The following is a 26,481-nucleotide window of genomic DNA, read 5'->3' on the forward strand; positions in this document are numbered from 1 at the left end:
ACCTGCTTTTTGTTGCTAACATACCTGAAGAAACCCTTCTTGTTACTCTTAACATCTCTTGCTAGCTGCATCTCCAAGTGTGATTTGGCCTTCCTGATTTCACTCCTGCATGCCTGAGCAATATTTTTATCCTCCTCCCTGGTCATCTGTCCAATCTTCCACTTCTTGTAAGCTTCCTTTTTGTGTTTAAGATCAGCAAGGATTTCACTGTTAAGCCAAGCTGGTCGCCTGCCATATTTACAATTCTTTCTACACATCGGGATGGTTTGTTCCTGCAACCTCAATAAGGATTCTTTAAAATACAGCCAGCTCTCCTGGGCTCCTTTCCCCGTCATGTTATTCTCCCAGGAGATCCTGCCCATCAGTTCCCTGAGGGAGTCAAAATCTGTTTTCTGAAGTCCAGGGTCCATATTTTGCTGCTCTCCTTTCTTCCTCATGTCAGCATCCTGAACTCGACCATCTCATTTTCACTGCCTCCCAGGTCACAGGCGTCAACTTTCTCCTGCACCGGTGGGTGCCTGTGCCCCCCCCATCCCTTGCCCTGCCCTGACTCCACCCCATCCCAGCCCCTGACCCTAACCCATTCCAGCCCCATCCCCAAAGTCCCCGCCCTAACTCCGCCCCCTCCTTGACCCTATTGGATCCCTTCCCCAAATCCCCGCCTCTTCCTCCAGCGTGCCACATTCCCAGTCCTCCCCCCTCTCTGCCCCGCGAATCAGCTGTTTCACAGCGCAAGCTCTGGAATGGGGGAGAAGCAGGATGCGGAGGCGCACTCGTGGAGGTGAGCTGGAGCAAGGGGATGGTCGGGTCCACGGGGAGCTGCCAGTGAGTGCTGAGCATCCACCAATTTTTTTCTGTGGGTGACCCATGGAGTCGGTGCCTATGTCCCAGCTTCCCATCCACATTTGCTTCGCCTACTAATTCTTCCCTGTTTGTGAGCAGCAGGTCAAGAAGAGCTCTGCCCCTAGTTGGTTTAGTTGGAAATTGTCCCCTACACTTTCTAAAAACTTCCTGGATTGTCTGTGCACCGCTGTATTGCTCTGCCAGCAGATATTGGGGTGATTGAAGTCCCCTATGAGAACCAGGGCCTGTGATCTAGTAACTTCTGTTAGTTGCCAGAAGAAACCTCGTCCACCTTATCCCCCTGGTCTGGTGGTCTATAGCAGACTCCCACCACGACATCACCCTTGTTGCTCACTTCTAAACTTAATCCAGAGACTCTCAGGTTTGTCTGCAGTTTCATATTGGAGCTCTGAGCAGTCATACTGCTCTCTTACATACAATGCAACTCCCCCACCTTTTCTGCCCTGCCTGTCCTTCCTGAACAGTTTATATCCATCCATGACAGTATGCCAGTCATGTGAGTTATCCCACCAGGTCTCTGTTATGCCAATCACATCATAATTCCTTGACTGTGCCAGGACTTCCAGTTCTCCCTGCTTGTTTCCCAGGCTTCTTGCATTTGTGTATATGCACTTAAGATAACTCGCTGATTGTCCTGCTTTCTCAGTATGAGGCAGGAGTCCTCCTCTCTTCCGCTCTCCTGCTCATGCCTCCTCCCAGCATTCCACTTCCCCACTTACCTCAGGGCTTTTGTCTCCTTACCCTGGCAAACCTAGTTTAAAGCCCTCCTCACTAGGTTAGCCAGCCTGCTTGCAAAGATGCTCTTCCGTCTCTTCGTTAAGTGGGGCCCGTCTCTGCCTAGCACTCCTTCTTCTTGGAACACCATCCCATGGTCAAAGAACCTTCTCTCCGACACCACCTGCGTAGCCATTCATTGGATTTCCACGATTCAACGGTCTCTACCCGGGCCTTTTCCCTGCACAGGGAGGATGGACGAGAACACCACTCGCACCTCAAACTCCTTTATCCTTCTTCGCAGAGTATTGTAGTCTGCAGTGATCCGCTCAAGGTCATTCCTGGCAGTATCATTGGTGCCCACGTGGAGAAGCAGGAAGGGGTAGCGATCCGAGGGCTTGATGAGTCTCGGCAGTCTCTCCATCACATCGTGAATCCTAGCTCCTGGCAAGCAGCAGACCTCTCGGTTTTCCTGGTCGGGACGGCAGATAGATGACTCAGTCCCCCTGAGGAGGGAGTCCCCGACCACCACCATCCACCTCCTCCTCTTGGGAGCAGTGGTCATGGAACACCCATCCCTAGGACAGCGCAACTCATGCCTTCCAATCAGTGGAGTCTCCTTCTGCTCCCTTCCCTCAGATGTATCATCTAGTCCACTCTCTGCATTAGTACCTGTGGACAGAAGATGAAAATGGTTGCTCACCTGTATCTGTATTGCTGGTACATGGATGCTCCTCTTTCTTCTTCTGGAGGTCACATGCTGCCAAATTTCTTCACCGTCCTTCTGTCCCCGCTGCGCAGCCTGCTCTGATTCTTCAGAATATTGTGCCCATAGAAGCATATCCTGATGTCTGTCCAGGAAATCTTCATTTTCTCTTATGCAAGGTTGATACTTGTTTCTCCAGACCTTGCATCTTCTCTTCCAAGATGGAGATCAGCTTGCACTTTGTACAGACTAAGTCGCTTCTGTACTGTGGAAGAAAGACAAACATGGCATATCCTGTGCAGGGCACAAGAAGCTGACTGCTCACCATCCATATTACAGTCCGTCTAAGAGCTTCCTCAGCTGTTGCAGCAACTACTCAGAAGAGTCTGCAAGCCATGCGGTTCTCCTGGTCATCGCAAACTCAGCTATCTATGTTTCTAATGATCGAATTGCCCATTACAAATACCTGTCTCTTCCTAATAACTGGAGTTCCCTCCCCCTGGAGAGAGATCCTGAGTGTGAGAGGTGGGATACTTCCAGCAGATTCCTGGGACCCCAGTGAAATGGGGCCATATCTACACTGCAATACAACGGGACCCAGAACCTGGGTCTTGGATAAGTCCAGCTTGGGCCCTCCAGCCCTGCAGGGTCCTGGGTCTGAGCCATGGGTTAGCACAGTTACAGTGTAGATGCAAGGGGGATTAGGCTTAAGCCTGGGCTCAAACCCAGGCTTACATTGCAGTGTAGACATACCCCAGAGACAAATGAACTCACGGAAATGGAAGGCACCTGTGTTAGTGGAGAACAGCACGATGGGGCTCATTTGGAGGAAATGAGGATTGAGAGGGAAATAATGCATATGATAAGATTTTGTAATCTTTGAATATGTTTGTTGTTACTAGTGAGAATGGAATTAAAGATGATGTTAATTATTACAGAATAAGAGACTGATTATGTGATAGCCAGAATTATATTGTAATACTGCAAATTATATTGGTTTTCTTCCTTTTTTTATTTCCTCATCGGTATTATAGGAAATGGTAACTAATACTCAAAAGTTTATTTGTTGTAATTCAGCCCCTTTGGATTAAGCAGTGCTGAAGTAAAACCTCACTCCAAAGGGGTTGAGAGAAGTAGTGTATATGAGAATGGACACCCAATATAGACTTTAATTATTTCTGTTCAAATGGAATTTATGTTGATCAGCTTTAAAATAAACTTTCTGTGAAGAGGAAAATTACGGAAGGAGACAAGTTGTGTAACCGTCTCCCCCGTCAGACTGTAACAGTCACTGCAATGTGAGCCTGGGTGTGTGGGACTTGATCTGCAGGCTCAGTGTGTCTAAGCCTGTGCTGGAGAGTCCACACTGAACGGTGACCCTGGGTTTAGAATTTCAAGACCTGAGTCTCACACCAGCGTTCACGTGCCCACAGTGCACTGCGCAGACCCAGTTGAATCAGTCTCTCCCAGGCTTCCTAGCGCTCTCCCAGCTGTAGCCTCTTCAGCCCTTTGTTCCTTGTGCACCATGGAAACACTTGAGCGTCCCTCCCACAGCACTTTATCAGAAGTTGTCTCACCTGCCAATACAGCCAGCCAAGCTGAGTTTTGGGTCTGCAAGCTGCCGGCAACTGGAGCCAGTAACATTGGGGAAGAATTTGCCATGTTTGCGTTTTCACTCCTGTTTCATAAAAGAGCAAAACATAGGTGAGATGCTGGTGGCAGATTCTGAGCTAGTGAAGGCTCCTGTCGGAGGAGGAGGATACCAGTCAACTGGCTGATGCTGCTCATGATTCTTGGTGTAGCTGCTGATGCCTCCTATGTAGTGCAGCACCTGTGGAGAAGGGCCACAAGCACAGACTGGTGGGATCACATTGTCATGCAGACCTGGGATGACCAGCTGTGGCTGCAGAACTTCCATATGCAGAAAGTGATGTTTCTGGAGCTCTGTGAGCAGCTTGTCCTAACTCTGCAGTGTCAGGACACATGCAAGAAGGGGTGAAGTTGGTCGAGAAGCGGGTTGCTATAACCATCTGGAAGCTGTGCACTCCTGGCTGCTGCAGGTCCATTGCAAACCAGTTTTGTTTTGGCAAATTAACTGGGGGGGGGCAGAGATTTCCAAGGTATGAGGCATGTGATTTACCCAAAGATAGGGAGCATAAACAAAACAGTTAAGAACATAAGAATGACCATACTGGCTCAGACCAATGGTCTGTCTAGCCCAGTACCTTGTCTTCCTACAGTGGTCAGTGCCAAATGCTTCAGAGGGGTGACCAGAACAGGTAAATGTATTGAGTGATCTGTCATCCCTGTCACCCCATCCCATGTTCTGGCAGTCACAGGTTTAGGGACACCCATAGCATGGGGTTGCATCCCTGACCATCTTGGCTCATAGCCATTGATGGACCTATGCTCCATCAACTTATCTAATTCCTTTTTATAGTTATAGTTTTGGGCATATGTTGGATGAGGAAATACAGCCAAACCCTGTTTATCTGATTGAATAGGGACTGGGGCCAGATCGGATAATTTAAAAAATTAGATAATTCAGAGAATAGATAAGTGTGATGCTGCATTAACACCTCCTGCCCACAGGACAGAGCACCTGCTTCTGGACCTACGTGCACTGGTTGTGCAGTTAATACACAGAGCCGGATAATGGAGGGTCAGATAAATGGGGTTCAGCTGTACTTCCTTTGGTTTGTTTTAAACCTGCTGCCTATTAATTGAATCGGGTGACCTCCGGCTCTTGTGCTATGTCTAAGACGGAAACCGTTCCATAGAGTTAATAATTTTTATTTCCCTTCTCTGTACCCTTCCCATTTCTAATGTTTCTTTTTTGAGATGGGGCAACCAGAGCTGCACACAATATTCAAGGTGTTAGTGTACCATGGATTTTTACAGTGGCATTATGATAGTTACTACCTTTTTATCTATACCTTTCCTAATAGTTCCTAACATTCTGTTAGTGTTTTTGACTCCTGCTGCATGTTGAGTGGATGTTCTTAGAGAACTATCCACAATGATGCAAAGATCTTTCTTGAGTGGTAACAAACCTAGTCATTTTGTATGTATAGTTGGGATTATGTTTTCCAATGTGCATTACTTTGCATTTATCAACTTTGAATTTCATCTGCCATTTTGTTGCCCAGACATTCAGTTTTGTGAGATGCCTTTGTAGCTCTTCGCCATCTGCTTTGGATTTACCAAATTTACTCAAGATGGGTATCTTCTGCAAACTTTTCCATCTCACTCTTAACCTCTTTTTCCAAATCATTTATGAATATATTGAACAACACTGGTCCCAGTTCAGATCGCTGTGGGATCCTGCTGTTTACCTCTGTCCATTGTGAAAACTGACCATTTATTCCTACCCTTTCTCCCTATCTTTTTATCACTTACTGATCCACAAGAGGACCTTTCCTCTTATCCCATGACTGCCTAATTTGCTTAATAGCCTTTGGAGAGGGACCTTGTCAAAGACTTTCTGAAAGTTCAAGTACACTATATTCACTGGCTCACCCTTGTCCACGTTTCTTGACTCCCTCAAAGAATTCTAATAAATTGATGAGACATGATTTCCATTTAGAAAAGCCGTGTTGACTCTTCCCCAACAAATTGTGTTCATCTACTGGTCTGAAAATTCTGTTCTTTACTATAGTTGCAATGAATTTGCTTAGCATTAAGTTAGGCTTACTGGCGTGTCAAATTAGCTATTCACCAGTTTTTTGGTACAGAGACTGATTTAAGTGATAGGTTACATTCCACAGTTAATAATTCTATAATTTCATATTTGAGTTCTTTGAGAACTCTTCAGTGAATCCCATCTGGTACTGGTGACTAATTACTGTGTAATTGATCAATTTGTTCCAAAATCTCCTCTATTGACTCCTGAATCTGAGACAGTTCCTCAGATTTGTCACCTAAAAAGAATGGGTCAGGTGTGGGAATCTCTCTCACATGCTCTTCAGTGAAGACAGATGCAAAGAATTCATTTAGCTTCTCCCCAATGGCTGTGTCTTCCTTGAGTGCTCCTTTAGACCCTTGAGTGTCCAGTGGCCGCACTGATTGTTTGGCAGGCTTCCTGCTTCTCATGTACCTGAAAAAAATATATATATTATTGTTTGTTTGTGTGTCTTTTGCTTATTTGGGGTATAAAAATAGTTTGAGCCTCTATTATGGTGTTTTTAAAAAATCTGTAGGCTTTTCAGTCTTGTCACTTTTGCCACCCAAGGCTGGCCCACAACATTTTGGCACCTGAGGCGGGGAGCTCAAATGACGCCCCCACGCTCCCTTGCTTGGGCCAAAACTTTGAAAGGTCCCAATTTTGCCTTCTTCCTGTTCTACTCTTCTCATGGTACTGCTCTGCTACCTACCCCAATAAAGGAGAACTAACAACTTAAAATGCCTTGTTCAAAAAATGTTAAGTAACACTTAACATTCAAATGCCTGAACAGCAAATGTAACTTTTCTTGTCTGCATAGTAAACACTGGCATTTTTATGTTTGAATAATCAAAGTGGTGCTTTCCGGGCCTTCTTGGTTGCAAAGCTTTGAACTGCTTCCTGCTGAAGGTCCACAGTCTGGGCCAGCTCATGCTCTATTGAGATGGTTGCAAGGCCGACCAGCCTCTCCTGTGTCATTGTGAGCGTAGACGTGTTTTTATTAACTTCAGCTTGGAGAAGCTGCGTCCTCCACTGGCAACTGTTACAGGAAGTGTTAGAAGTAAGCACAGAGCAACAAAAGCATTTGGAAAGAGGGTGGTCATCTTATCTGTGCACATATATTCCAGAACAGCCTTTGGAGTTGATCCAGCTGAAATGTATCTTGAAAGGGCTTCAATTAATCACCTAAATCACTCACATCAATATCGCGCATGTCATCATGTGTCAACACGGTCTCTAGTGCCCTGCATTGCTGGTGCAGGTCTTCTTCAGGTATAGGGAGGAGTTTTGGAATATCATACAACATCCCAAATATACTGCTGTGTTCCTTGAGCTGCATGAAACGTTCAACTGACTGTATTGCACAATCTAGCACCTGGTTAAAGAATTCAACTTTGAATTGTTTGGAGTCTCTTATGGGATTACCCCGTGCCTTGTAATCAAAACGTCTTCTTCTTCGGTGACTCTTGTATTCTTGAATGGGTGGGAAAATAGCTTCAATGTGAAGTTCCTCTGCCAACTTCTGTGCAGTCTTCAGAACCTTTTGAAATCCCTCATCTGACCCATCGAGACTGTAGGTATGACTTTGCTTTGTCCAGTTGTTTCATTGCTCCAGATATAGCAAGGTTAACACCTTGGAGTCTCTTGCTTACAACATTTATTTCAAAGAGTAGGTCATGCCACAACACTAAGCCACACAGAAATTTGAAGTTACGTATTGTGACAAAGTTCCTCCTCTACCTTGGTGGGTACTGCGCTTATTAGCGGATTTGCTCGCCTCACAGATTCACCCTGTGGGTCGGGAAACAGCCCAGAGACCTTCTCCTCTGGTAGAAGCCACAGTCCAGGTCAATTCCTCCTGTGTTTGATCAGGAGTTGGGAGGTTTTGGGGGAACCCGGGCCTGCCCTCTACTCCGGGTTCCAGCCCAGGGCCCCGTGGACTGCAGCTGTCTAGAGTGCCTACTAGTACAGTTGTGCGACAGCTACAACTCCCTGGGCTACTTCCCCATGGCCTCCTCCAAACACCTTCTTTATCCTCACCACAGGACCTTCCTCCTGGTGTCTGATAACGCTTATACTCCTCAGTCCTCCAGCAGTGCCTACTCACTCTCAGCTTCTTGCACCCCTCTTGCTCCCAGCTCCTTACACGCACTTCCTCTCCTCCGGCTCCCTTTGGCCTGACTGGAGTGAGCCCTTTTATAGCATCAGAGGGGCCTTAATTAGAGTCAGGTGCTTAACAGCCTCCCCTGACTCTTAGCAGGTTCATTGGAGTCAGGTGTTCTCATTAGCCTGGAGCAGCCCCTGCTCTGGTCACTCAGGGAACAAAAAACTGCTTATCCAGTGGGCAGTATATCTCCCTTGTACACCTCTGCTGTTCCCAACTGGCCTGGGCCTATCACAGTATGTTTCTGGTGATTCCATTTCCCTCTGTCACTGTTCTCCCATGAACAGTTCCTGTCATAGCATTATCCTTCACAATGGCAACTATGGTATCATCTATCTTCCCAGTTTGGTGTTTGATAGGCTTTATCACCTCCACTTGACTTTCCCATCGTGTGGCACTCAGTGGTTTCAGTGTCACAGAGGATGTTTCCAGAGGTTGCTTCAAAATTTGCCATCAATGAGTTGATGCAGAGAAAAGTAGATAGATGCTTTGAATTACATTAAAAAATTCAGCAGCCTCACTAGAAGCTGATGCTGCATCACTGACCACCAGGTTCAATGAGTGAGAACTGCATGGGACAAAAAAAGCTTGAGAGTTTAACTCTTGGATCCGTGTCTGCACTCCTCTGGTCTTTCCTCTCATGTTGGCACCATTATCGTAGCCCTGACCTCGCATGTCAGCTATCGCAATTCCCGTATCTTCCAGCTTTTTAAGAAGCACAATACCAGCTCCTGTAGTATCATCAATGTCAATACATTCTAGAAAATGCTCTCTTACAGTGACCATTGCAGGGACATTTTCACTAGGTTCTGTTGTTGTTACAAAATGCACCATTAAAGTCATTTGTTCTATATGGCTGATGTCAGGTGTGCAGTCCAGAATAACAGAGTAATATTTTGCTGACTTCAGATCTGCCACAATCTTCTGTTTGACTTTTGTTGCCAGTAACTGTATGATCTCAATTTGAATTGTTTTTCCAAGTAGTGGTGCGTGTACATTTCTTGGGTGGTGACTTGGGAGGTATGGGATCTGATCGCTGTATGGGGAGACGAATCCATGCTAGCTGAACTCCGTTCCAGTAAACAAAATGCCAAAACATTTGAAAAAGTCTCCAAGGGCATGAAGGCCAGAGGCTACAACAGGGACTTGCAGCAATGCCACATGAAAATTAAGGAACTCAGGCAAGCCACCAAAAAAACCAGAGAGGCAAATGGCCGCTCCAGGTCACAGCCCCAAACATGCCACTTCTATGATGAGCTGCATGCCATTCTAGTACCCCACCAGTACCCCAGCCCTGTGCTGTGACTCCGTCAATGGAGTAGGACGCAATGCGGAAGTGGGTTTTGGGGATGAGGAAGATGAAGAAGAGGTTGAAGATAGCTCACAGCAAGGAAGCGGAGAAACCGGTTTCCCTAACAGCCAGGATCTGTTTCTCACCCTGGACCTGGAGCCAGTAACCCCCGAACCCACCCAAGGCTGCTTCCCGGACCCGCCAGGCGGAGAAGGGACCTCTGGTGAGTGTACCTTTGTAAATATTAGACATGGTTTAAAAGCAAGCGTGTTTAATGATTAATTTGCCCTGGCATTCGTGGCCAGTACAGCTACTGGAAAAGTCTGTTACCGTGTCTGGGGATGGAGTGGAAATCCTCCAGGGACATCTCCATAAAGCTCTCCTGGATATATTCCCAAAACCTTTGCAAAAGGTTTCTGGGGAGGGCAACCTTATTCCGTCCTCCATGGTAGGACACTTTACCACGCCAGGCCAGCAGCATGTAGTCGTGAATCATTGCAGAACAAAGCATTGCAGCATATAGTCCCGGTGTTTGCTGGCATTCAAACAACATCCGTTCTCGCTCTCTCTGTGTTATCCTCAGGAGAGTGATATCATTCATGGTCACCTGGTTGAAATAGGGTGGTTTTATTAAGCAGACATTCAGAGGTCCCCATTCCTGCTGAGCGGTTTGCCTGTGGCTGAATGTTCCCCACTGTTAGCCACGCGGTGGGGGGAGGGGGTGAAGTCATCAAAATGCAACCTTGTAACGAAAGCACATGTGCTATGTAATGTTAACAGCAAGGTTTACCATGAAAGAGTGTACTCATTGTTCTATAAAATGTGTCTTTTTAACTACCACTCTCCCTTTTTTTTCCTCCAGCAGCTGCATGTTTCTCCTTCCCAGAGGCTAGTGAAGATTAGAGGGCAAAAAAAAAAATGCACTCGGGATGAAACGTTCTCTGAGCTCCTGCTGTCCTCCTACACTGACAGAGCACAGCAGAATGCGTGGAGGCAGACAATGTCAGAGTGCAGGAAAGCACAATATGAATGCAAGGAGAGGTGGCGGGCTGAAGAGAGTAAGTGGCAGGCTGAAGATGATAGGTGGCATCAGCTTGCTGTCAGAAGACAGGAGTCAATGCTCAGGCTGCTGGGGCATCAAACTCATATGCTCCAGCATATGGTTGAGCTGCAGGAAAGGCAGCAGGAGCACAGATCGCCGCTACAGCCCCTGTGTAACCAACCACCCTCCTCCCCAAGTTCCAAAGCCTCCTCACCCAGACGCCCAAGAACGCGGTGGGGGGGGGGCCCTCAGGCCACCCAGCCACTCCACCCCAGAGGATTGCCCAAGCAACAGGAGGCTGGCCTTCAATAAGTAAGTTTTAAAGTGCAGTGTGGCCTTGTCCTTCCCTCCTCCCTCACCCCACCCGGTGCTTCCCTCCTCTTCCACCCTTCCCAGGCTACCTTGGCAGTTATCCCCCTATTTGTGTGATGAATTAATAAAGAATGCATGAATGTGAAGCAACAATGACTTTATTGCCTCTGCAAGTGGTGATCGAAGGGGGGAGGGGAGGGTGGTTAGCATACAGGGAAGTACAGTGAACCAAGGGGGAGCGGTTCATCAAAGAGAAACAAACAGAACATTCGCACCGTAGCCTGGCCAGTCATGAAAGGGGTTTTCAAAGCTTCTCTGATGTGCACCGTGCCCTCCTGTACTCTTCTAACCGCCCTGGTGTCTGGCTGCATGTAATCAGCAGCCAGGTGATTTGCCTCAACCTCCCACCCCACCATAAACGTCTCTCCCTTACTCTCACAGAGATTGTGGAGTACACAGCAAGCAGTAATAACAATGGGAATATTGGCTTTGCTGAGGTCTATCCGAGTTTGTAAACTGCACCAGCGAGCTTTTAAACATCCAGATGCACATTCTACCACCATTCTGCACTTGCTCAGCCTATAGCTGAACAGCTCCTGATTACTGTCCAGGGTGCCTGTGTACGGCTTCATGAGCCATGGCATTAAGGGGTAGGCTGGGTCCCCAAGGATAACTATGGACATTTCAACATCCCCAATGTTTATTTTCTGGTCTGGGAAGAAAGTCCCTTCCTGCAGCTTTTGAAACAGACCAGAGTTCCTGAAGATGCGAGTGTCATGTACCTTTCCCGGCCATCCCAAGTTGATGTTGGTGAAACGTCCCTTGTGATCCACCAGTGCTTGCAGCACCATTGAAAAGTACCCCTTGCGGGTTATGTACTGGCTGGCTTGGTGCTCTGGTGATAAGATAGGGATATGGGTTCTGTCTATCGTCCCACCACAGTTAGGGAATCCCATTGCAGCAAAGCCATCCACTATGGCCTGCACATTTCCCAGAGTCACTACCTTGATAGCAGCAGCTCTTTGATTGTGTTGGCTACTTGGATCACAGCAGCCCCCACAGTAGATTTGCCCACTTGCTGTCTGGCGTTGCAAGCTTCCACAGGGCTATCACCACTCGCTTCTCAACTGTGAGGGCTGCTCTCATCTTGGTATTCTGGCACTTCAGGGCAGGGGAAAGCAAGTCACAAAGTTCCATGAATGTGCCCTTATGCATGCGAAAGTTTCGCAGCCACTGGGAATCATCCCAGACCTGCAACACTATGTGGTCCCACCAGACTGTGCTTGTTCACGGCATGAACCTGCCCCATTAACACCATGATGTGCACATTGCCGGGGCCCGTACTTTATGAGAAGTCTATGTCCATGGCTATGTCCTCATCACTCTCATCACCGCGCTGCCGTCGCCTCCTCGCCTGGTTTCGCTTTGGCAGGTTCTAGTTCTGCATATACTGCAGGATACTGCGCGTAGTGTTTACAGTGCTCATAATTGCCGTGGTGATCTGAGTGGGCTCCATGTTCCTAGTGCTGTGGCGTCTGTGCTGAAAAAAGGCGCAAGACGATTGTCTGCCATTGCTCTGATGGAGGGAGGGACGACTGACGACATGGCTTACAGGGAATTAAAATCAACAAAGGGGGTGGCTTTGCATCAAGGAGAAACACAAACAACTGTCACAACGAATGGCCCCCTCAAGGATTGAACTCAAAAACCTGGGATTAGCAGGCCGGTGATTTCATGGAGGGAGGGGAGCAAATGAATACAAAACAAATCAGGTCTATTTCTTGTTTTGACCCACTCCATCTATCTTTTACATCTTAGGCTGGCAGCAGATGGTGCAGTACAACTGCTAGCCATCGTCATCTCCTGGGTGCTCGGCAGAAGATGGGAATGACCTGGCTGAGTCACTCCCATGTCTGCCCAGGTGCCCCTGACCAACCTCACCGAGGTAAGCTAAAAGAGCACCCAGGAGCACGACGATGACGGATACCAGTCGTAATGCACCATCTGCTGCCAAAAGGCAATGAGCTGCTGCTGTGTAGCAATACAGTCCCACGTCTGCCAGCACCCAGGAGACGTACGGTGACGGTGAGCTGAGGGGGTAACCCAGGAAAAAAGGCATGAAATGATTGTCTGCCGTTGCTTTCATGGGGGGGGGGGGGGGCTGACGACATGTACCCGGAACCACCCGCGACACTGTTTTTGTCCCATCAGGCACCGGGATCTCAACCCAGAATTCCAATGGGTGGTGGAGACTGCGGGAACTATGTGATAGCTACCCACAGTGCAATGGTCCAGAAGTCGATGCTAGCCTCGGTACTGTGGATGCAGTCCGCCGACTTAATGTACTTCGAGCATTTTGTGTGGGGACACACAATCGACAGTATAAAAAGGATTTCTAACAAAACGACTTCTATAAATTTGACCTAATTTCGTAGTGTAGACATGCCTGATCTTCCAGTTAGAGGGTATCTCCTCACCACTCACATCCTCACTGGGGCCAAAAGGCTCACCGTGAACATTTGTGTCTGTGTATCTCAGGAGAGCTCCTTCCTGCTTAGATAGAAAAGCTTCCTTTGCTTTCTTTCTTTTTCTGAATGCTGCCCCAGAGGGGCGTTTTCTTCTTTCACTCATGACTGTTGTTCTGTGCCAGGTATAGTGGCTCTCAACACTCAGTGGAAGGGGACAAATAAGCAGGCTGGTATCAGGGCCTGAGTGAGGGAAGATATCAGCATCTTAAGGGCCTAACTGGCTCCTATTATGTCAGTTGACTGCCTGTTTTCCTCAAGCGGGTTCAGGGAAGCAGCAGGAACCAGGAAGCTCCCTGAGAAGCTGGTGTGAATCAGTCCAGGCTCCTGGGGGTGCTGGAGAGGTACATAAGAGGCGCCTCCTCCTCTCTCTCCCTGCAGCTCCTGCTGCTTTCTGTTATTCCCTCTCACCTTTTCTCCTGCCTCCTGTTATGTCTCTTGTGCCCTCCTTCCTCCAGCACAGCCCTCCACCAGCTCTGTGCATCTAGAGCAGGGAGAATACATATGCACCAGCACCAGACACAATTTTCTACACTCCGGGTCCTAGTGGTGCCCGTCCACATTCTGGCACCTCAGGCGGCAGCCTCAGTTTGCCTCATGGTGAGGCCAGCCCTGTTTGAAGTCCTTTATACTCATGTTAAATTTTCTGAAACTGTATGATAAGTAGATGCTGTGATCTTTGTACGAACTTCTCCTTTGTATCTGTGCTGGAGAATGCAAATTCAGCAAAAACTGAGGTACAAGAAGCTTGGGGGGAGGGATAACTCAGTGGCTAGTGTTCAATCCTTGAGAGGGTCATTTAGGGATCTGGGGCAAAAATCTGCCTGGGAATTAGTCCTACTTTGAGGTCCCTTCCAACCCTGATATTCTAGGATTCTAAACTTGTAAAATGCACTTAAAAAAACCAATTTCTAGATGTTATGATATACCTGGCTACTACAATATAGATGAAGTTAGGTTAGAGAAAGTTTGTAATTTCTATAACGTTAGCCAATATTAACAGTACATACAATATTAATATTATATATAATATCACATATATTTCTTGAATTGGCCTCATCTTAAGATCATCCAAAATGCTTTTGTATTTACGTTACAGAAAGAGATAGCTGATGTATTGTAATATCAGGGCTAGGCAAAAACATAGCAGAACAATAGGTAATGCTATGCCTTTAATGGTCACAACAAAATTCGTGCTTCTGTTTTTGTTTAATGCATGGGGCCTGTATAACTGTCAAAATGTAAAATATACGCCATGTTGAAACTTACAACATATCCCCCACATAGAAGGTGTAGCAATTACTGTCTATGAAAAAGTCACAGAAAATAGAAAACATGTTAGATAATGTGATGCATGGAAAATGGTGAAACTCCCCCCCCCCCTCCCCAGGTATAAATACAGGAGGGATAAGTGCAGGATCTTTGAGACAGTGTGAGCTCTGCAATCCTGTCTTCCAGAGGGATTGGTAATGTAAGCACTCTTCCTTTCTGTATTATGCTGTATTAATCCTTGACTAATAATCCTTGATTAATAAATTAAGACTAGTTATTGGACATCTCGTTATTAATTTATATTGCACCCACAACAAGTGCGATCATGTCAGTTCATTGCACAATTTGCAGTACGCTGTTCTTCACTGTTTTAAAGTAGAAATTTTAAATTCCTACTGTTTCCGTAGGAGCAAGCCCAATAGTTGGAGTATTCTTTCCCGCTGGCTGAACTACACTTGAACGTCTTCCAGGTCATCATAGAGGGGTGGGGAAAAGACCCATAGAAAATAAGATATTACCATTTTAGCAAACGGTCATTTGTCTCAAAGTCCGAATAAATCTGAGGTACATTCTGTCAAACAAAGGTAATATCCAATTATGAGACCAAACCGACTTCAGAACAGAAAGAAAAACCCACAACACAGAGGGGTGGAAGACACTTTCAGTTTCATATAAAATGAAAGTCCAGAGCAGGTTATGTCTGATAACTCAAAATCAAAACAGATTCTCCCATTGCATTCTCCTCTGATCAATTCAATTTTCCTTCACTCTGTGCCACCTCATTATTGTTGAGTCATGTTACTTACAAAAGATTTAGCTTCATCACAAGGGAGAAAAGCAGCCAACCTTCCCATCTGCAACAATCCCAGCTCAGCAGGAAAAAGCCCAGAAGCAGCTTTGCCAAGAGATGGAAGCAGAGATGAAAGCACAGGATGATTACTCTGTGTTTGGGATCCATTCAAATTCCCCATCCAGGTATTGACAATTTCACATCTAGCCCCAATGACTCTGATTTAGGATCACGTGACACATTGGGAGGTGCAGGGGTAGAACGTGGGGAGGATAAACACTATTGTGGCTTACACAGAAGCTAATGCTGCTGGAGCGAGGGGGGATTGTGACAGTGATGGGGAAGGAGGGAATCCCTTTGACTCACCCCATCTCTTTCGGGTATCACAGAGGCTGAAATGACACATTTTTCCTACCCCACTTTGTTCTATTTCAATCTATTATACATGAGGAAAATGGAAGGAAAAATATTTCTTCCTGCAAAACCCCGAGCAAGGTGAAAACAACTGGGATTGACAAAATCTGTCCCCAAAGGGGAACTCGATGACTAACAATCACTTTGTAATGGGGGAATGGTATCAATGTGATGCTCGCGTTTGTCTAGACTAGGAAAAAAGATGGAGGTGAGCTCGGCCAAGCTAACCCCAGCCACTGTACCCGGGTTATATCTGCCCTGCAAATGTAGTTGTGTTATTACAACAAGATCTCTACACTGAGCCGCTACATCCATGTAGAATCCCAGTGGAGACGACGCACAGGCCATTTTTACATCAGTGTTGCTAGACAAGATCAACCCTATCTCCTGCATGTGGTGCTGATGGATGTTTCTATCAGGCGAAGGACATGCTCCCAGGACTTATAAAGTAAAGGAGTCGATAAAGGATGATGGGATTCACCCCAAAGAAGGAGGAGGTGCAAAAGACAGAGGCAGGCAACTCATGTTAAGCTAAAAGATCACACTGAAGAAAATGGTACAAACTATGTGGGAATTCACTAATGTATTTTACAAAAAATCTTTGGCCAGCCCTAGTCAGACATTTATGGCGGTGGTTCTCCTGGGGTTCTGCGAGCCTTTTCAGGGAGTCTGCAGGGCCCCATAGCTGAAACCACGAGTCCCCGCACTTGACCACGGGGCTGAAACCAGGAGTGGTGTGGGGCCAAAGCCCCATCCCTAGCACCCCCCCATAGGGCTGAAGCCAGAAGCGACACAGGGCTGAAACCCCAAGTATAGGCACCGACTCTGTGGGTGCTCCGGGGCTGGAGCACCCATGGAGAAAAATTAGTGGGTGCTGAGCACCCACCAACAGCTCCCAGTGGCCCCGCCCCCTTGCTCCAGCTCACCTCCGCTTCCGCCTCCTCCGCGAGCACGCTGCTGCGTCCTGCTTCTCCCCCTTCCCTCCTAGCGCTCGCGGCGTGGAACAGCTGATTCACGGGGCAGTGAGGGAGGGGGGAAGAGGGGGAACGCAGCACGCTGGGGGAAGAGGTGGGGCCGGGGAAGGGATCCAATAGGGGCAGGGAGGGGGCGCAGTCAGAGCAGGGACTTTGGGGATGGGGTTGGAATGGGGGTGGGGCCAGGGGCAGGGAAAGGCTGGAGTCGTGGTGAGGCCATGGATGGGGAAAGGGGGGGGGCACGGGCACCCACCGGTGCCAGAGAAAGTTGGCACCTATGACCCCAAGCTCCCCCTCCCGCAAAGCACTGAAGCCAGGAGCAGTGCGGGGCTGAACTCCTGAGCTCCCCTCCCTCCCCTGAAGTCAGAGCAGCAGGGAGCTGAAACCCTGAGCTCTCCCCACTGAATCCAGAAGTGGCACAGGGCTGAAGCCCTGAGCCCAAGAGCAGAGTTGAGGAGGCACAAGGGTGTTGACCCCCCAAACTGCAGTGCCTTACAAAGAATGGGGCAGCTCCACCCCATCAGGCCCCACCCTCTGGCCAGGTCAGAGATGGGAAGTCAGAGCCAGGCAGTGCGGGACAGCCACTCTTCTGGCTGCTGCTGCCATGGAGTGGGTAGCCCTGGCATTCCCCCATCTGCTGCTGGTGCCCAGGGTTGCAGCTGCTCCTCAGCTCCCAGCCCCCTTTGATTGCTCACACAGCCGGTAACAGCTGCCCAGGTAGGGACCTGGCTCCGGGGCTAGCAGAGCCCTTGGGGAGCAGCAACCAGCACACAGCCCAAGACAGGTGGGTGGTCTGCTGAAGTGAGTCAGGGGTTGGAGGCGGTGCTCCTTCCCTGGACCTTGCTGTGCGGAGCTGGCCCGAGTCCTGCCGGCCCTTGCCCCCCCAAAATAAAAGTTAAACTCCCCCTATGCCCAAGTATCCCATCCCCAGGCTCAGAGCCCCACGTTGCTACCCACCCCTGCTGGGCCCTGGAGTTTTATAGTATGTTGAGGGGGCCTCAGAAAGAACAGGTTGAGAACTCCTGATTTATGGTATTATTTGCCCGTGTGGATTCTCTTATGTTTGATGAAAATTGAGCTCTTATTAAAACTTTTCCCGCACTCAGGGCATGTGAAGTTTGTCACTCCTCTATGGATTCGCTGATGACTAATAAGGGCTGAACTCCGGCTGAAGCTTTTCCCACACTCAGAGCATGAGCAGAGTGTCTTCCCTACATGGATTCTCTGATGTGTGATAAGGTTTGAGCTCCGATTGAAGCTTTTCCCGCACTCAGAGCATGTGTAGGGGCGCTCTCCCGTGTGGATTCTCCGATGGGTGATGAGGTGTGAGCTCTGGCTGAAGCTTTTCCCGCACTCAAGGCAGGTGTAGGGTGTCTCCCCAGTGTGAATTCGCCGATGTTTGTTCAGGTTTGAGCTGTGGTTAAAGGTTTTCCCACACTCGGGGCATGTGTAGGGTTTCTCTCCTGTGTGGATTCTCCAATGCCGAATAAGGTCTGAACTCTCATTGAAGCTTTTTCTGCACTCGGAGCATATATAGGGTGTTTCTCCTGTATGGATTCTCCGATGTGTGATAAGGTTTGAGCAGTGATTGAAGCTTTTCCCGCACTCAGAGCATGTGTAGGGGCGCTCTCCCGTGTGGATTCTCCGATGTGTGATGAGGTGTGAGCTCTGGGTGAAGCTTTTCCCGCACTCAAGGCAGGTGTAGGGTGTCTCTCTGGTGTGGATTCTCCGATGTGTGATCAGGTTTGAGCTGTGGTTGAAGCTTTTCCCACACTCAGGGCATGTGTAGGGTTTCTCTCCTGTGTGGATTATCCAATGCCTAATAAGGTCTGAACTCTCACTGAAGCTTTTCCTGCACTCAGTGCACGAGTAGGGTGTCTCACCCGTGTGGATTCTCTCATGTGTGATAAGAGCAGATCTCCGACAGAAGCTTTTCCCACACTCAGAGCACATGTAGGGTGTCTCTCCTGTGTGGATTCTCTGATGTGTGATGAGGTGTGAGCTGTGATTGAAGCGTTTCCCGCACTCAGGGCATGTGTAGGGCGTCTCTCCAGTGTGGATTCTCCGATGGGTGATCAGGGCTGAGCCATGACTGAAGCTTTTCCCACACTCAGAGCATGTGTAGGGGGTCTCTCCTGTGTGGACTCTCTGATGTGTGATAAGGTTTGAGTTCCGATTGAAGCTTTTCCCACATTCAGCGCACGTGTAGGGTCGCTCTCCTGTGTGAATTCTCCGATGCGTGATGAGGTGTGAGTTCCGATTGAAGCTTTTCCCACACTCAGGGCATGTGTATGGCCTCTCTCCAGTGTGGATTCTCTGATGTGTGATGAGGGTTGAGCTCTGACTAAAACTTTTTCCACACTCAAGGCATGGATAAGGTCTCTCTCCCATGTTCATTCTTTCATGTCTAATAACGTCAAATGTCTGATAACACACTGAAGCTTTTCTCTGGCCTATGCTGACTCTCACAGGCTTTTGTCTCTGCACAAATCCAAGAAACTTTGCCTTTGGACCTTCCTGCTAATGTCACATGTGGTACAACTTGCTTAGCATATTCCTGCTGTGGATTCTGCTCCTTGTTCTCACTCACCATCCGATCACCTGGAAGGATAGAGAGAGAATCCAGGCATCGGTCACTCCCTATGCTGGGGAGAAAGGAAATCCCAGACAGGAACGGGAAAAGGTGGGAACAAACCAAAATAAGTGCTGAAGACAACAAACAAAACAGGATTTGATTTGAACCCCTCTCCCAACCTGACCTGCCTAAAGTCCTTCCCCGGAGGACAGAGAAGAGAGGGTCATTTCTGGGTCCACATCCCGTTCAGGAGGAAGGAATATTGGGGAGGGAGCTACAGCCAGGTGTCAGTCAGCACAGAAAGGAAGCCAGGAGTGCCTGTCACGAGGATGCCACACTTGCTGGGAACAATTCTGAATTTGAAGAGATCACAAGATCTTTGTAGGGAATCCCAAATGTTTCCTTCATTCAAGGACAGTTTCTGAGTTGGTTAGCTGAGGCCTCACCTGTCTGGGCACCTTTCTGGAGCTCTCTTTCCTCAGAGCCCTGGCAATCTTCGACCCACAGCTCTTTCCCTCGTTCCAACCGGGAGATCACATCAGGTTTGGAAACTGGAAACCCTGTGTAAGAGAACAAAAACAAGAGAGATCAGCTGAATTTGTGGGATACTTGTCACAAAGAACATTCCATGATTTTAACCTCAGCTCATTTTTAAGCATCCTGAAGCCAGCTTCCATAGTTCTAAGCAGCAGGACAGTTATTATTATTAAATCATGTTCATTAAAGTAGTGTCAAAGGGCCAATAAAAATCAGGGCCCCATTGTTCCAGGCATTGTATAAACACAGAGTAGTAGATGCTCCATGCCCTGAGGAACTTACAGTCTATATAGACAAGACACACACACGGTGGTGGAAGGAATTAGAATACAGGAGCAGAGTGAGAGATGCAATGGCAGACAGATATAACACAGGCATATCTTGATATTATTGTATGTAATTGTGGGGTACACAATCCTCACACTGGGCCTGATGGGGTTAGAGAACGCTACTGGGCACAGGTAGCCCTGCCCTCCGGCCTGTGGAGCATGTTTCAGTTGGAGGAACAGGTTTAAAGATGCTCAGAAGCCCAGGGAAATGGGAGAGAGGGAACAGGCTAAGGGAAAACAGGTTCTTCTCCTGAAAAGCCACTTGGAAGGTGGGACCTGGGATGGAACAGCAACAGTGGTGAGGCCCCCAGGCCGTGCCTTCTCCAAACCCTGCCCACCCTTTTCTCACAACCAGCAGACCCCACTGAGCTCTGCTCTTTTGAACTCGGGGGGAGCTTGAGTGGGAGATGAGACACTGACCAGAGACCTCGGCAGAGGCCGTTGCCATGGTGGAGAACTACCTGCCGTCCCTTGGGTCCATAGCTGAAATGCCAAAAACCAGTCTGGTGCACCTCCAGGGCCCCAAGTCCCACTGAGCCCAAAACTCAGAGGCTATCCAGGGGACTTGGACACCGAATCCTAGTAGAGGGGGATACAAAAGGCCAGTAGAGGAGCCCGGAATCCCACCCTCAGCTAGCCAGGAGACATTTGGGTCAAGCAGAGCAGCCTCATTAGAAGGGATCATCCCACTCAGGAGAATTAATGGCTAAACCTCTTTATCCCATGGGGGCTAGTTGCATGTGAGCAGCCAGGCCATTTCAGGTGGGACTGCCCATTCATGGACTATAATCATGGGCAGGCCTGGACAGCGGATAACTGGGCTCAGAAAAGGGGCACAGGGAAAACGTTAATCTCCTTCCTAGTGAATGGAGTAAAAGTACAAGAACTGATAGACTCTAGCTGCAGCTGGACTTTAGTCGGGGAGTGGTTGATGGGGTCGGGAGGAGAATCTAGAAGCATGGTCTAAACCCAGTGTATCCACGGGGACATATAACCCTGTCTGATGAGACCAACTCACTGTGCAAGACCAGACTGAGACAGTGCAGGCCAAAGACCTGGCCTCTCTGGTCATACTTCGGCATGACTGGAAGTTTTTCAGGGAGGATGTCCGGGGATGGCCTGGAGCATCTGTAGACGGGCTAGAGACAGACTAGAAGAACCAAGAGAACAGGAGATGGCCATGGTGGCCAACAGGAGGTGCCATGAGGAGATGGCTCCATTGGAGGCCAAAGATCCAGGAGAAGGACCACCCTCATGGGCAAATGACTTTTCACCTGAACTTAACTGGAGCAGTAGAGGCCTGGTACCACCTTTCAACCTGCACCTGACGTCTAGCAAATAAACATTGTGAGAGAACAAAGGAGGGACCCAACCCTGAGTCAGGTTTATGAACATCTCACCCATGTGGATGACAAAGTGTTAGACCCGCAGCAGCTGAAATAGTGGCCCTATTTTGAATTGCTAGAGGAGAGACCATAGCAGTTGATGAAGCAGGCTGAGACAGGGCTGGTCAAATGCAGCTTCGGTACCCAGGAATTTCCAAAGGGGATGTGCTTCAATTGGCCCATGCAGCGCTGTGCCGGGGCACTTGGGGACAGAGAAGACACTCAACAGAGTGACCACGGAGTTCTACTGGCCGGGCATCCACCCCAGAGGCACGGGACTATTGTGCCTCCTGCCCCAAGTACCAGTGGGTGAGCCAGAAAAAGATCTCAAAGGCCCCCCTGGTACTACTACCCACTGCAGGGGTCCCTCTGACAGGCAGGTGCTGCATTGGGGGACAGGGGAAGGATCACTGGATGATTGCCCTGTTGTGTCCATTTCCAAGGAAGCTTCTGGCATTGGGCCCTGTCAGAAGACAGGATACTGGGCTAGATGGACCATTGCTCTGACCCAGTATGGCCATTCTTATGTTCTTATGGACAGGCACAGAGCTGGTGGGTCTGCTGAAAACGTCTGCAGCCAGGTAAAAATACACATTGGTGATCTTGGACTATGCCACTTGGGGCCATTCCCCTCTGGTCAGAAATGGCAGCTGTCATCGCTAGTAAGCTCATGAAAGTATTTGCCTGAGTAGGGATCCCAAAAGAAATATTTACAGAGCAAGGGACACACTTCACAGTTAATGAAGGTGTGACACTGACAGACTAGTCACCTTATGTATGACCCATACAAACTTAACAAGAGGCACTGAAATGTAAGCGAGACAATCTACTCGTATATGAATTTCAAAGAGATGTACTAAATCTGCAATCATTAACCCATTTATTTGTAATAATAGAAATCAAGGGTAGTTGCTAAGTGTATTTGTCTGTGTTTGCTTATATTTTGTTAGAAGTATAACAATGTAACCAGATTAGCTTTTGGATGCTAATTCCCTTTTCTATTTTAATTGTGATATATTATGCATGCGGATGGTTCAGCCACCCTTAAAAAAAATCAATAGATGTAAGATACTGCAGGAAACTAATCATTTTATTTATATTTTCTTCAGCTTAATTATCTGTGCTTTAATGAAGTACTGGCTAATTGCTGTATGTGAATGAATCCAACTAGTTTACCTGTATCATAGAATATCAGGGTTGGAAGGGACCTCAGGAGGTCATCTAGTCCAATCCCCTCCTCAAAGCAGGACTGATCCCCAGACAGATTTTTGCCCCAGATCCCTAAATGGCCCCTTCAAGGATTGAACTCACAACCATGGGTTTAGCAGGCCAATGCTCAAACCACTGAGCTATCCCTCCCCATTATAAGCTTAGGAAATAGACTAGCTTCAAAGCAACCATCTGCATTGCCTGTTGTTCCCCAGGGACGGTCCTGCTGTGACAATTGCTGTGAGGCGTTTTATCAGCTTGCTAGAGAACTATAAAGGAAGGACTTGATTCTTTTCATCTCTAGTCCGCTTAAACTTTGAACAGGGAAGGATAGGTCATAGGATGGAGATCTTCCAAATAATGATTTGGATTAACTGGGAAAATTCATGGAAAGACTTGAACAGACTCTACACCTGGACTCCCTATTGGACTATAACGTTTTAAATGGATTCCAGAAAGACTTACAAATCACAGCCTCACCATCTCTGCTATGAAACTGACCTAAGGACTTTACACTTATTTCTATGTATAATGATCTTTCAACCTTTTGCACATCTTTCTCTCTTTTTCCTTTTATTATTAACTCTGTAGTTGTTTAGTTACTAAAGGACTGGCATCGGTGTGATTACTGGGTAAGCTCTGAGACTCATATTGACCTCGGGATCAATGTACAGTCCTTTGGGAATGGCGAAACTCACATATGGTGAATCTGGTCTGCAGTAACCCATCACTACATTAGACTTGGCTACCTAGATGGAAGTCAAGAGCTGGAATGTTTAAAGGGGACTGCGTTTGGTTTCTTGGTAACTAGTGTGGTACTGCAGCAGTTGTTTTGTTACTGGCTTGGTGAATCTATAGAATAAACACCCAGTTTGGGGGATTGTCTGTCCCATTCCCTGCAGTATGCCCTAAGTGTAGCATTCTCAATGTGGTCCATCCGGGCACCCGGTCACAGAAGGAGTTGTGACACCTGCTATGGTTCAAGTCCTTGAAGACGTCGGCGTACCACCACCAAACTCCAGAACAACCAGTGTATTGTGCTGTGTTATAGGCAAGAAATAAATGGAAGACCCTGGGGAGCTTGTGAGGGGAACCTGCAAAAGGCACAACACAACCAGGAGCAGGTCTATAACAAGGCCCGTCTCTGAGAGCTCCAACCTGGGGACCGAGCGATACTTCTGCTGCTGACACTGACATCCAAGCTACTGGCCGGATGGCAAGTGTGACGGGTTGGATCACAGAAACCGCCTTGGGGCTGCCATCTGTTGAGCCAAGACTACTTCTGCCCCTGCTTTCCTGCCCTGGCAGCTTAGGACTTCAGTGTCCTGTCTGGTTTGAGCCAGACCCGCTGGCCTGCTGCAAACCCAGACCCAGGTCTGAACCACGTCCCCTAACAGCTGCAGGCTGAATTGAAAGCAGCTCACAGAAGTGTCCCTGTCTTTAACACTCAGATGTCCAACTCCCAATGGGGTCCAAACCCCAAATCAATCAATTGTAGCCTGTATAAAGCTTATACAGGGTAAACTCATAAATTGTTCGCCCTCTATAACGCTGATAGAGAGATATGCATGGCTGTCCCCCACACCCTGTCCCCAGGTATTAATACATACTCTGGGTTAATTAATAAGCAAAAAAGTGATTTTATTAAATACAGAAAGTAGGATTTAAGTGGTTCCAAGTAGTAACACACATTGAATCTATTTCCCCATGTTAAGTATCCTCAGTCCTTCTTATCAAACTGTCTTAAATGAGCTATCTTGATTATCACTACAAAAGTTTTTCTTCTCCTGCTGACAATAGCTCATCTTAATTAATTAGCCTCTTAGAGTTGGTAGGGGAACTCCCACCTTTTCATGTTCTCTGTATGTATATGTATCTCCTCACTATATGTTCCATTCTATGCATCCGATGAAGTGGGCTGTAGCCCACAAAAGCTTATGCTCAAACAAACAGAACACACAAGTCTATGTCTAAGAAACTGAATAAAAATAAAACCTCACCAGTTCTAGTAAGCTTCCTTTCCCAGGGCTAGTCTACACTTACCAGCCGGGTCGACGCGGTGAGTTCGACTTCTCGGAGTTCGAACAATCGCGTCTAATGTGGACGCGATAGTTCGAACTCCGGAAGCGCCGCGGTCGACTCCGGTACTCCACCACTGCAAACAGTGGTGGCGGAGTCGACCTTGGAGCCGCGGACTTCGATTCCACGGCGTCTGGACGGGGGAGTAGTTCGAACTAGGGTACTTCGAATTCAACTACGCTATTCACGTAGCTGAATTTGCGTACCCTAGTTCGACCCCGCTTCTTAGTGTGGACCAGCCCACAGACTAGTCTCCTGCTACTCTGGGTCCAGCAACCACTCACCCCCCCTGTAGTTACTGTCCTTTGTTCCAGTTTCTTTCGGGTATCCTTGGGTTTGGAGAGGCTCTCTCTTTAGCCAGCTGAAGACAAAATGGAGGGGTCTCCCAGGGGTTTAAGTAGACTGTCTCTTGTGGGTGGAGGCCTCCTCCTCTCTCCTATACAAAGTCCAGCTCCAAGATGGAGTTTTGGAGTCACATGGGCAAGCCACATGTCCCTGCATGACTCAGTTTTTACCAGGCAAGCCACATTCCCGGGAAGACTCAGATGTGGATTGGCATCTTCAAGTTCATTGTTGTCTTAAGTGGTTTTTGATTGGGCACTTAATTTGCACTTTTCTCAAGAAGCTGCCCAAATGCTCTACTAGGCTAGTTAAAATCAAGCCAGTACCCAGCCAATATTCATAACTCAAATACAAAAATGATACACACATACAAATAGGGTGAATACATTCAGTAGATCATAACCTTTACATAGCTATGTTACATGGCATATGCAGCCTAAAACATATTCCAGTTATGTCATGTACACAATCATAAGCATATTCCATAAAGCCGTCAAAGCAAAGTGATAAGATGGGGGTGGTGGTGGTGGGAGAGATTGATTATGAGGTCCAGGAACCCAGAAGGACGACATCAACCCAGGTATATCATGTCAACCTGCACAAGGCTTGGAAGGGACAAGAGGGCCTCCTCGTTATCCCATTCCCTCCCAAACCCAAACTCAGCTCTCAGGTCCCCACAGCCAAGATAATACCCCTGTGCTGGTACGAAAGAACTTGCACCCCAGCCAAAAGCAGCGAGGAAATGGGTTAGAATGAACAGGCTGGAGGGAAGCCAGGTCCTTCTCCTGAAATGCCACATGGAAAATTGAACCTGGAAGGGAACCATGATGCTGGTGAGTCCCACGTGCCATGCATTCACCAAGCCATGCCCTTTTCTGCAGGGCTCTGCTCATTTAAACTCTGTTCAGTTCCAGATTGTTTGGACACTAGGGGACCATGCCACAAGCTCAAAGAGAGGAGAGGTAGGAAGTGGCCCAGGGTGGCAGGTTTACATTCTCTGCATGGAGGAGTTGGATGGTGTTGCTTCCCACTGGGTACACGGCTGGGACATGAAGGACAGGGAAGGCCCAGGGCCTCCTACTATGTCCTGCTTGAGAGCTAGGCCTGACATGGGCCAAAACTGTGATGCCTCTGGCCCAGGAGCAGGAGTAGGCATCTCTACATCCCAAAATCCATAAACCCGGGAATCCTGGACACCTCATCATCTCAGGTATTGACACCGACAGCAGGATTATCTGGCTATATAGACTCTCTCCTCAGGCCCTACACTACCAGCACTCCTAGCTATCTTCGAGA

The 26,481-nt window shown here is 48.0% G+C and overlaps 1 protein-coding gene across 2 annotated transcripts in view; it reads right to left on the reverse strand.

Moving 5' to 3' along the window:
* Positions 1-13,742: 13,742 nt before the first annotated feature.
* Positions 13,743-26,481, reverse strand: part of LOC120374582 (zinc finger protein 271-like) — a 36,051-nt gene continuing 23,312 nt past the window's right edge. For both annotated transcript variants that reach the window (XM_039494450.1, XM_039494449.1), the window contains exons 2-3: positions 19,751-19,864; positions 13,743-19,330 (exon numbers count right to left, since the gene is read on the reverse strand). In XM_039494450.1, coding sequence (XP_039350384.1) covers positions 17,765-19,126 — 1,362 coding nt within the window. In that variant the 5' untranslated portion in view covers positions 19,127-19,330; positions 19,751-19,864 and the 3' untranslated portion in view covers positions 13,743-17,764. The remainder of the gene's footprint in view (positions 19,331-19,750; positions 19,865-26,481) is intronic.

This window comes from Mauremys reevesii, linkage group 11 (genome assembly GCF_016161935.1).
Source record: "Mauremys reevesii isolate NIE-2019 linkage group 11, ASM1616193v1, whole genome shotgun sequence".
NCBI lineage: Eukaryota > Metazoa > Chordata > Testudines > Geoemydidae > Mauremys > Mauremys reevesii.